Source organism: Choloepus didactylus, chromosome 13 (genome assembly GCF_015220235.1).
Source record: "Choloepus didactylus isolate mChoDid1 chromosome 13, mChoDid1.pri, whole genome shotgun sequence".
NCBI lineage: Eukaryota > Metazoa > Chordata > Mammalia > Pilosa > Megalonychidae > Choloepus > Choloepus didactylus.
The window spans coordinates 72,795,956-72,808,085 of record NC_051319.1 but is presented as its reverse complement, the minus strand read 5'-3'; the positions used below and the strand labels follow the sequence as shown (position 1 = coordinate 72,808,085).

General features: G+C 34.8%; 1 protein-coding gene across 4 annotated transcripts in view; it reads left to right on the top strand.

Annotated features, from left to right (window-relative positions):
* The window catches only part of RAPGEF6 (Rap guanine nucleotide exchange factor 6), a 279,739-nt gene that overhangs the window by 169,583 nt on the left and 98,026 nt on the right, over nt 1–12,130 (top strand). For all 4 annotated transcript variants that reach the window (XM_037802240.1, XM_037802242.1, XM_037802243.1 and 1 more), the window contains one exon: nt 9,693–9,824. In XM_037802240.1, the coding sequence (XP_037658168.1) occupies nt 9,693–9,824 (132 nt within the window). The remainder of the gene's footprint in view (nt 1–9,692; nt 9,825–12,130) is intronic.

Genomic DNA, 12,130 nt, shown 5'->3' with positions numbered 1-12,130 from the left:
ATCAAGTGAGATGTTAATCATCCAAGGATGCCCTTTTTAATGTTGCATATGTTTACTTCTGTTCCTAGCTTTTGAAGTGTTTTAATCAAAAAGGATGCTGGAGTTTGTCAAATGCCTTCTTTACATCATGTGGTTTTTCCCCTTTCGTTTGTTAATGTGGCTGTTCCAGTTTGCTAATGCTGCCGTTTTGCAAAACACCAGAAATGGATTGGCTTTTATAAAGGGGGTTTATTTGATTACAAATTTACAGTCTTAAGGCCATAAAAGTGTCCAAGTTAAGGCATGAACAATAGGGTACCTTCACTGGAGAAAGGCCAATGGTGTCTGGAAAACCTCTGTTAGCTGGGAAGGCATGTGGCTGGCATCTGCTTGCTCCCAGGTTGTGTTTCAAAATGGTATTCTCCAAAGCATCAGTTTTCAATGGCTGTCTTCAAAATGTCTTTCTAGACTGCAGCTCTGAGATCCTTTGTTTGTGAGCCCCTTTATAAGACTCCAGTGAACTAATCAAGGCCCACACAGAATGGGTGGGGCCACACCTCCATGGAAACATTCAATCAGAGATCACACCCTAACCAAAGGTGTCACTCATGTTGGTGGGTCACATCTCCATGGAAACAACCTAATCCCAATATCTCATGAGGTATTTTGAGACCAGAGTTCTTGTCTCTGGTCTCAAATGGCTTTCTCCCAGGATGTTCCTCTCTAGGCTGCAGTTCCTCAAAAATGTCACTCTTAGTCTCTCTTGGGGTGTTTTGTCCTCTCTTAACTTCTCTGGAACAAAAGCCTGCTTTCAGCGGCTGTCTTCAAACTGTCTTTCATCTGCATCTCCTCTCTCAGCTCCTGTGCGTTCTTCAAAGTGTCCCTCTTCACTGTAACAAGCCCACTTCTGCTGTCTGAGCTTTTATAGGGCTCCAGTGAACTAATCAAGGCCCATGCTGAATGGGCAGGGCCACACCTCCATGGAAATTATCTAATCAGAGTTATCACCTACAGTTGGGTGGGGCACATCTCCATGGAAACAACCTAATCCAAACATTCCTACTTTGTTAACACTAATATGTCTGCCCCCCACAAGATTGAATCAAAGAACATGGCTTTTTCTCGGGGTTATAATATATACAAACTGGTACACATTTTCTCTCTTTTTTCCTTTGTCATTCTAGCTAGCGATTTGTCAATTTTACTGATCTTCTCAAAGAACCAACTTTTGGTTTTGTTAACACTCTGTTCTCTTTTTTTTTTAGTCTTAATTTCATTTTTTCTACTCTAATCTTAGTTCTTTCTTTCCTTCTGCTTGCTTTGGGATTAGTTTGCAGTTCTTTCTCTAGTTCTTCTAGGTGTGCAGTGTTCAGTCTTTGGTTTTAGCTTTTTTTTTTTTTAATATAGGTGTGTAGGGCTATAAATTTCCCTCTTACCACTGTCTTCATTGAATGCCATAGATTTTATATTTTCTTTAGTTGTTTTCATTCATCTCAAGATACTTACTGATTTTCTTGCAGTTTCTTTTTGGACCCATTGATTGTTTAAGAGTGTAGGATTAATTATAATTAATTAATCATAATGCCTGTAATGCCTTTTAGGGTCTAGTGAGGAGGAAGATTGTTGAGTACAATTGTAAATGTCACTACCAAGCCTATTTGTAGACTTAATTGGCCTCCATTCATTGCATTACTTTTATGGATGATCTTCTCCTTGGCCATCTGAATTCTGTAGGAATCTTGAGGTATATTACATCTCCCATCCCTGACATACTGCCAAACATCTGGCATCTAAAAATAATCTTCAGTGTGTGCCTTTCCCATCTACTTCATTCATAGATGAGATTTTTTTAAAAACGAAAGAAACTTATAGGAAGAAAGATCTTTGAGCTGAGGCGTAGTCACACTCATATTTTTTTATTATTGTAACCAGTTACAGTTTCTGAACAAGAAAATGGAATTGAACATTAATCAATGTGATTTACATTTCTGACATAAAGAGCACTTTAGAATACCATTGTTTAAGAAGCAAAAATCTTTTGATGTTCTCTGGCTGTTCAATATGCTTTCTATCTAAATATTAAGCTATAATAGTTTTCACTTCAGCCAAGTATTGCAGAAAACCAGCCTTTCACAATTTGCAAGCTTACTTTGTGCTGGAAACAGCCAAAGTTAAAGTCTAAGAGAGAGGTAGAGGTTCAGGGATAAATATGCCAAACATCAAATTTTCTTGTAAATGAAAGGAAAATTATTTTGAACTTTTGCATCCCATTTTAATTGTTATTCTGCTGAAGGTCATAATATGAATAGTGTATAATTTTTAAAAGTCACTTTTAGAGATCACAAAACGTTTTTTGTTAAAATAAAACTCTTACAGAAAGTTTACAAAAAAGGGTAAGAATCAATAAACCAGTCACCCTGCAACCTCAACAAACAGCTTTTTCATTTTATTTTTCATTTTTGTTTTTATCTATATATGAGTATGTGAATATATCAATGTATATATTTATATTTTAACTTCAGATGATTTATTAATGAGTTTTTTCACTTTAGTCTTTGGTTTGCTGTCACTATGAAATACGGTTCAAGTACATAAAAGTACACAAAACCTAGGTGTACAGCTCATTGAATTAACACAAAGTAAACACACAGAAAACCACCACCCAAGTCAAGAAATAGAGCACTGCCAGCAGCAAAGAAACCCTTCTCTTACCATCTTCCAATCACTATCTCCTTTTCCTTTTCAAAGAGCTTCTAAACCATGCTTGAGTTTTGCCTGAACTAAATTTTATATACTATAAATGGAATCACTCAACTTGGATTCTTTTATGCCTTGGCTTTTGTGCATTTTCTTCTTTATAGCTATAATGTATTCGTTGTCATTGCTGTATAGTATTCCATTGTTTGAAAATACCAGAAATTACTTACCTGTTCTACTCTGGTGGGCATTTTTGTTGCCATTACAAGTAATGATAACAACATTCTTGTACATGTCTCCTGGCACATACGTGCACACGTTTCTATTGAGTATGTCTTCTAGAACAGAAGATGCTATGTCATAGTTTGTGTAGATTTAATAGATAATACCAGACTACTTAGCAAACTGTGTGGCCCAGTTTACACTCGTGCTAACATTATGTAAGAGTTCACATTGGTTGCTATACTTAACCAATAGTTGGCAATATTAACATTCTCTAATTTTATGTGTATTGGTAAGTATTTAGTGGTATTTCTTTGTGATTTTAATTTGAATTTCCCTGTTAATTTCAAATGTTTATAGGTCATTTGGATATTCTCTTTTGGAAAGTACCTATTTAAATCTCTTACCCATTTCTCTTTTAGACCATCTGTCTCTTAATTTTTAGAAGTTTATGTTTTAACATATCCTGCATATGAGCCTTATTGATTCATGTATTACAAATATCTATTCTGTGACTTGATTTTCTTTTTATTTTTAATCATGATTTTTTGTAGCATAGTTTATATGCAGCTACATTCACCTTTTTAAAGCATAAGGTTCTATGGTTCTCTACAACTGCATTCATTTATGTAATGACCACTACAATTAAGATATAGAATATTTACATCGCTTATAAAAGTTCCCATAAGCCTCTTCAAAGTCATTGTGTTCCCCCACCATGAACCCTTGGCAACCACTGACATGTTTTCTGTTCCCGTAATTTTGTTTTTTTTTTTTCTAGAATGTCTTTTAAATGGAATCAGCTTCTTTCATTAATGTAATGCTTTAGAGGTTTAGCCGTGTTGCGGCATGTGTTAGTAGTTTACCCTGTATGTTGCTGTGTAATATTCCGTTGTGTGAATGTACCAAAATTTGTTTTTCCATTCACCAGCTGATGGACATTTCCATTGTTTCCAGGTTTGGACAATTCTGAATAAAACCACTGTAAGCATTCACATACAGGTTTCTGGAGACATATGTCTTCCTTTTGGTAAATAACTGGGAGTAGAATCTGATGGTATTTGTATCTTAACTTTATAAGAAACTGCCAACTCTTTGCCAATAGTGGCTATACCAGTTTACTTTCCCATTCTCAGCGTATGAGAGTTCCAGTTGCTCCACATCTTTACCAACACTTCTTATTATTAGTCTTTTTAATTTTAGCCTGGGAATGTTCATACCTCATTCTGGTTGTGGCTTACTTTTTAACTTTGTTGAACGTGTTTTTTGATGAGTACAAATTCTTAATTTAATGTAATCCAAGTTATCTTACTGTTCCTTTATAGTTAGTTTTTGTTTGTCCAGTTTAAATGTATGTATATAGCCATACCCCAGGGTGATAAAGCTGTTCTTACATATTATCTTTCAGACACCTTGTTGTTTCATATTTCACATTTAGGTCTACAATTGACCAGAAATTTAATTGTGTATATGATTTAAGGGTAAGAGTCAAATTTTTTTATTTTCTTTCAATATAGATAGCCATTTGACTCAACACAATTTATAAAGACTTTTCTTTCCCGTTTCTTTGCATTGCCATCTTTTCTATTGAATGTTCTGTGTGTATTTAGGTCTATTTAGCACTGTCTGTATTCTTTTTGTCTCTCCTTCCACCAGCACCACGCTGTCTTAATTTTTGTTGCTTCATAATGGATTTTGCTGTCTGGTCAAGCAGCTACCTACCCTATCTTATCTTTTTCCAGGTTTATCTTGTCTGTTTTGGGACCTCAAAATTTTAATAACAATTTTAGGATTAGTTTATGAATTATCAGAAGAAAAAATCCTCTTGGACATGATTGGTTTTGCATTGAATCTATGGATCATCTTGGGAAAACTTCTAATTCATAGATAAGGAATTCTTTTCTACGTAGGTGAATTGCTCATCTTTTGCTAGATTTCTTCCTGGGTGTTTGATGTTTGTGTTGTGCTAGTTTATATGGATCCTTTTAAAATTTTATTTTCACCTGTGTTTTTTTAAATGGTATTTAGGAGTTATAGGTAACCTTTATATGTTGATCTTGTATCTAGTGATCTTGTTAAATTGTTGTTAATTAAAATTAGATTCTTCTGAATTTTCTCTGAACACGCATACTGTCTACAAATAATGACAGTTCTGGTTTTTCCTTTCCAGTCCTTTGGTTTTTATTTTTCTTTCCTTATTGCAGTGTCTAGGAGATGCAATACAGTGATGAATAGAGTTGCTGATAGTAGGCATCCTTGTTAATATACCAGTCTCTGGAAAATACTCTTAATAATTCACTATTAAGCTGGGTATTTGCTATAGATTTTTTTTTGTAGATACTCTTTTATTAGATTAGTGAAATTCCTAGTTTCCTGGGGGTTTTTATCTTAAATGAATGTTGAATTTTTTTCGTTTTATTAATTATCATTAATTAATTATATTGAACAATTTTCAAATGTTAACCTTTCTAATCCTGATATGAACTTTACACGGTCAAGATTTAGTATCTTTTATCTATTGCTGGATTCAGTTTCTTGTTATTTTTTAAAGATATTTGCATTTATGTTCTTAAGTAAACTATACCTGTCTCTATCACAACACACATAGGGCAGCATATATCTTTTTTCTACACATTGATAGAGTTAATTTAAGATTGGATGTACTTTTCCTTTAAAAGTTTGGGAGAATTATTTTCTATAAAAATATTTGCAGAATTTCCCAGTACATTATTTAGGCTGGGGGTTTTCATTCTGGAATGGTATTTAATTATGGCTTTTATTCCTTTCATAGTTTTGGGATTTTTCAGATTTTCTGTTTCTTCCTTTCTCTGGTTTAGATGCTGTCAGGAGGCAAAAACGATTTTGTTATCGAACATCTTAATCTTTTCTAGAAGGAGGAAAGATTAAATGAGGTTAAAGCTTTAATTAGTAAAGTAGTAGTCACTCAGATTAGCCAGAATAAGAGGATATTTGATATTTTTGTGGTTTTCACAGTGACCTTGTTTTTGTCTTGGCTTAGGCAAGATTACAGAGTGGTTTTATTTTTTTGTCTCACTTCATCTCAATCTAGAGTGGCCTGTCTGATGTTGGTGGTGTGAGATTAGTTAACAGGAGAAGCACCAAGGTCTAGCTGTGAGTGATAGGCGTACTATCATCAAAGCCTAATGGATAGGGCCAGGTCAGTTTTTGGCTGTCTGGCGCTACTTTTCTCTTTCTCGGCTAAGTTATATTTTCTAGAAATTTGTCCATACGATTAATTGGCTTAAACAATGAGAATTTATTGGCTCACAACAAACTGTAGCATTCTGGTGGATGTAGACCCATTGTAAATAAAATCTTTTCAAGGTGTTACTTCAGTTGAGGTGTGGCCCCACTGAATCGTCTTGGGCTTTAATGCAAATTCCAGAGTCCTTTTTAGGCAGAGTGAAAGTGACACAGAAAAGCCAGGAGAAGCTACCATATGCATTGCCATGTGATAGAAAAGCCAAGGACCAAGGACTGCTGGCAGCCTGCCCTAAAATGCCACACTCTTTTGAGGGAAGGTGTCGCCTTGCTGATGCTTTAATTTAGGAGTTCACTTAGCCTCATGTTATTGGGTTCTAGGGAAACAGAACTCATAGGAGGTATTGACAGATAGATAGATATAGAGAAAATATAAATATTATAAGGTTTATTATAGTAATTGGCTTATGTGACTGTGGGGATTGGCAAGCTGCCTGTAGGGCAGGCCACAAGCTGAGAATTCCAATAAAGGTTTTCAATAAATTTCCCAAGAGAAGCTGGCTAGCTGAGTAGGATAAAAATTCTTTCTCACTGCTGAAATCATCAGTTCTCCTTTTAAGGTCTTCAACTAATTGGATGAGGCTTCTCATTGCTAAAGGCAGTAAGCCGACTGATGATTTAAATCCGTGAAATATCTTCAAAGTAATAGGCCAGTACTTGTTTGACCAGACAACTGGACACCAGAACCTTTCCAATGACACAAGAACTTAACCATCACACCTGTTTTCATATTTACTGGCAGAGCACTCATAATATTCTCTTGTGTTCTTTTAGATTTCTGCAGAATCTGTACTGATTTCTCCATTTTCACATCAGATATGTTACTTTTGCCTTCTCTTTTTTTCACTTAGCCTGCAGGCTTTAATATGCAGCATTTTCATTTTTATTCTGTTTAAATATATGCTCATTTTCCTTGTGATTTCTTTAACCTTTGGTCTATTTAGAAGTTTATTTTATAGGTTTCCAATACATAATAATTCTCTAGTTAACTTTTCTTTTATTTTTATTTCACTATTTGAGCTATGACCACAGAATATTCTCTGATTCGTTTCAGTCTTTTGAAATTTGTTGAGATTTGCCTTATTAGTTTTCATAAATCTTTTTTTTATGTTTCATGTTGAATATTCCTCAGTAGTTTGTTGAAGTGTTCTGTGTATATACACTTTAGGTCAAATAATAATGTTCACATCTTCTGTATATTTTTTTATCTCCCCATTCTATTACTGAGAGATCTGTGTTAGAATCTCCCAGTATAATTGGAGGTTTATCTACTTATCCTTTCATTGTTGTCCCTTTTGCCTTACATATTTCAAGACTATGTCGTCAGGTGCACATGCATGAGGTCTTTAATCTTTCATCGGTATGTAACGTCCCCTTTTGTCTCTATTATTGCTTTTACGTCCGAGTCTACTTTATTTGATATTAAGGTATCTACACCATCTGCCAGTTTGCTTATGCTGTTGTTATGCAAAATACCAGAAATGGATTGGGTTTTATAAAGGGGGTGTAAATGGTTCCAAATTTACAGTCTGAGGGCTAAGAAAATGTCCATATTAAGGCATCAACACGAGTATACCTTCACCAAACGAAGGCCAATTGTGTCTGGAAAACTTCTGTTAGCTGGGAAGTCACGTGGCTGGTATCTGCTGATCCCAGGTTGTATTCCAGCTCCTCTCTCAGCTCTTGTGCGTACTTCAAAATGTTGTTCTTGGGGCGTTTTGTCCTCTTTTAGTTTCTCCAGAGCAAACACTGGGCTAGCATCTCCCAAGTGTTAGCAAAAGTCTGCTTTCAGCAGCCATCTCTCAAATGTCTCTTGTCAGCTGCTCTCCAAAATGTCACTCTAAGCTGCTCTTGGCTCCTTCTGATTGTGAACCCCTAGTACATATTAAGCAGTTATTTTAGGAACTCTGTCTTCTAATAATTCTAGTAACTCCGGTATTTGTAATTTCCTCTTCATTGGTTTCTGAAGTCTATTATTTCTCTTAGTTTTTACCAGTGTCATTTGTCTCCTACTTTTATTTGATTGAGTGATGGATATCATGTATGGAAATTTTTTTTAACAACTTGAGACCTTAAATAACATTATTTTGTTACAGTGAAGATTTGTGTTTGCTTCTAGCTGTTGACCTAGAATCACAACTAATTCCATATAACCTTAATGCAGGATTAGGAATTGAAATGATTCTAAAATGATGTCAATTTGCTTTTGCTCCACACTGACTCCTAGAGTGTCCCAATCCAAAGCATGGCCCTTACATGCTAGGTCTTGGAATTTAACTTTTGTCCCTTTAACCAGTGACTATCAGAAGTGCTTTTTAACCTGTTGGCCTCTTCGTTAGAAATCAGAGAATGCTCTTAGGAGGCAGGCAACCTCAAAGTCCAGATTGTGTGTGTGTGTGTGTCTGTATGTACGTGTTTATATATTTTTTCCAGTTGTTTTTCTTAGAGAATGCATCTTAATTACCTTAACCTACCATTATCTGAAAAGGAAGTTCATGGTGCAATGTTTTGTGTGTAATTTTTATAGTTACAGTAACATAACATAGTTCAGACTCGAACCATTTTCTTCTTTACAGTGTGCTTAGTTTTCACTGTTAAGTTTGTGTTTCGTTAATGTTTTCCTATACAAAAGCAGTGAGAACCCCCATTTAAAAATTAAATTGATTTCTCTTAAAGTTACTGAAAAACAACTTGCAGAAAAATTATTTCAAAAATATTGTAACCATACTGTCTATGTAAAATTTTCTCTTACCATTGTGGCACACTAGAGTTAAATGTCTTAACTACTATGACATTTATTTTATGAAATAGTTGTTTTGTTTTATGGTATGAATGATTGTACACTCTGCCTCCCCAATAAGAGTTTGACCATACTAAAGTGGAGGAGGGTCATTTCCTTTTTGCATTCCTGCATACATTAATTTTTGTGGGAATGATTCACAGTGATTCCTAATAACTTTTTCAGAGACCAACACAATATTAAAGTGCAGTGCAAAGCTGCTTGTGAAATTTTTCAAATATTGAATGTGATTATTATTTTTCTTAAGTCTCCCTGCCAGATGCTGTATGTTAATCAGTGATGTTGCTGTTTTATTCTGGTATTAACAGGCATTTTGTATCAGTGGTGCATGCGCACATGTGCACGTGTGTACATGTGTGTGAGTCTAGCATTCCTACCCTTTACAGTGGAAATAGCTGATATAGTAATATATTTTTATTTGGTGGAAAAGAGAGGCCAAGTTTTGCCTTTGAAATACCAATAGTAAAAGCATTCTCTTTTTAAAACTCTTCAGTGGGCTCCCTGCTGTAGACTTGCCCAGTAGTTTCAGAAATTACTACTTTGATTCTTACTTCAAAGGCTTTTTGCTAAGAATGAAGAATTTAGGTTAGAAATGAAGTTGTATAATAATGTATATAAAACAAAAATTATTACAAAATTACGAGGTATCAAGAACTCTTGAAAACAGGTAAAGTTTGATATTTATAACAATTGTAATTTTTTTTTTCTTTAGCTTCCAGCCGATCTTACCAAGATGCACCTAACAGACAATCCTCATCCACGGGTGACTCATGTAACTTCTAGTCAGTCTGGTTGTAGCATCGCCAGTGACTCTGGGAGTAGCAGTCTATCTGACATCTATCAGGTAATATCTTAGGAGTTTGTATGCTATGGTATGACTTTTTTTTTTTTCATATAAATAAATTGCTTTATTTTATTTCATTTTATTAATTTTATTGTTTAATTTTTTATAAACAAAATAAATACATTATAAATATACTTATAAAAATATAGTTAAAAAACAAATTCATTCAGAAAATTTGCAAAAGACCTGAACTTTACTGAAGAGGATGTATATAGATGTACACTCAGAAAGTCCAATGCTTTACTTGTATGTAGAAGATGAGCTGTATACAATTGGTCCCTGTATCTTTGCCAAGATTCTGGAGAAGCTTCTGAAGAATTATGGAATGGTGTTCAACATCATTAGCCATTAGGAAAATGAAAATTAATACCACAATGGAATATCACTATACACCTATGTAGAATGTACGTAGGTATGTTAAGAATGTAGAGAATGGCCTAAAAGAAAAATTGACACTACCAGGTGGTGGCTAGGATGCATAGCAACCAGTTCATTATGGTATGACTTTTTAATTTTGTCAGATGGTCCTGTACTTGTTCCTTAGATAGTTATGCATCTTTTAATTAGGGTATGAAATTTATGCACAGAGTCTTTAGAAAAAGATGTTATATATATTGTTTCAGATTTGCAAGCTTAATAAAGACATATCTATCTTTTAAAGATGAAAAGTATGGTCCAGCATGGTATGGATATAGTATTCTCTTTAATTTCTTATATCCAGGTAAATCCATATTAATATATAATGCTTGCTTTGGTTAAAAAAGAAAAAAAGTTCTTGAAACAACCAAACAGACTTATAAAAATGCTGATATTGTTATACTTAACTCTATATGTCTTTTGTAGGTAGAAATCATGAAGAAAATTAGTGTTGCTTTTGTATTGTAAAGGCTCTATTATTATAGTATAACATGAACTAAATAGTATATTTATGGACTTCTCCATTTTTAAAAACCCAGTAGGAATAATGCCAAACTTACTGAGCTTTTCACTGATGTTTGTGATCAAGAGAGGTCTCTAGGAAGACCCCCACACTAAGAGAATCTTTACATAGTCCTGTTGAGCTTGAAAGCAAGTTAGGTTCAGGACAGTGCAGAGAGTGTTCAGGATCCTGACAGTCGAACTTCTGTGGTGCTTCCTTTAGTAAAAGATATATGGGACAGTTCCCTGGGTGTGGTCCTTTTTGTCCTGGTTGATTTTGTCAGTGATCATAGGTATAACACAGAAAATAATTTTAATAAAATGACTAGCAAATGCATGATATTGAGGGTGTTAGTTTATTTAGGAATTCATATGTGCTGTCTGTTCCAGTGCTGTCCAACAGAAATATTGCAAGCCACATACATAAGTTTAAATTTTCTAGTAGCCACATTAAAAAAGTAAAAAGAAACAGGTGAAATGAATTTTAATAATATATTTTGTTTAACCCATTATATCAGAAATATTATCATTTCAGAATTTTAACCAATATTTTAAATCCATGAATGAGTTACTCTACAATTTTTTTTTTAACAGTTTTAGAATGCCAGAGCACATCTGAATTCAGACTAGCCACATTTCATATGCTTAATAGACACATGTAGTTAGGGGCTACCATGTAGGCACAGATCTGTAAAGATAGAGTCATTATTTTCTGAGAAAAGCATTTTAGATTGTAGTTCTCCTGAAATTCCCAGATTCAGGTGTTTTAGGAAAGTCAGCATTGCTCTGTTAAGAGAAGTTTGTAGGCAGATGCAAGCTAGAAATAAGGCAACCTTTCTAAGGCAAGCTAGAAATAAGGTCATTGCTGTGGCATCAGTGTCTCAGAATTAAAAAAACAAAAAACAAAAATAAAATAAAGAACTGTGCCATGGCTCTGGGACCACTTATGGTTACCCATGTGGTGTTGGGCTCCCCACATCCTGCCTCTCTCCAAAAGAAGTATCTTATGGAAGAAGAGAGGTTTGTTACATACCTAGTACACAGATTGAGAGTCAGGTACGCTCAGAAAGTCCAATGCTTTACTTTTATGTAGAAGATGAGCTGTATACAATTGGTCCCTGTATCTTTGCCAAGATTCTGGAGAAGCTTCTGAAGAACTATTATGTTAGCATCTACAGTATACCTACATACTGGCTGGCCAACCTGAGGTGGGGCTAGAACACTTTGTCCTGCAATTCCTCCTAGTATGAGTAGAGATCTGCTGCTGCAGGACCACGGCTCTCTCTGTAGCTGCCCTGCTTACAACCGTCCTTATATCTTCCTTCCTCGGGAGCATTCTGTACAACTCCTACCTTACAAGAGAGATTAATTTTAAGACTGGACAAACT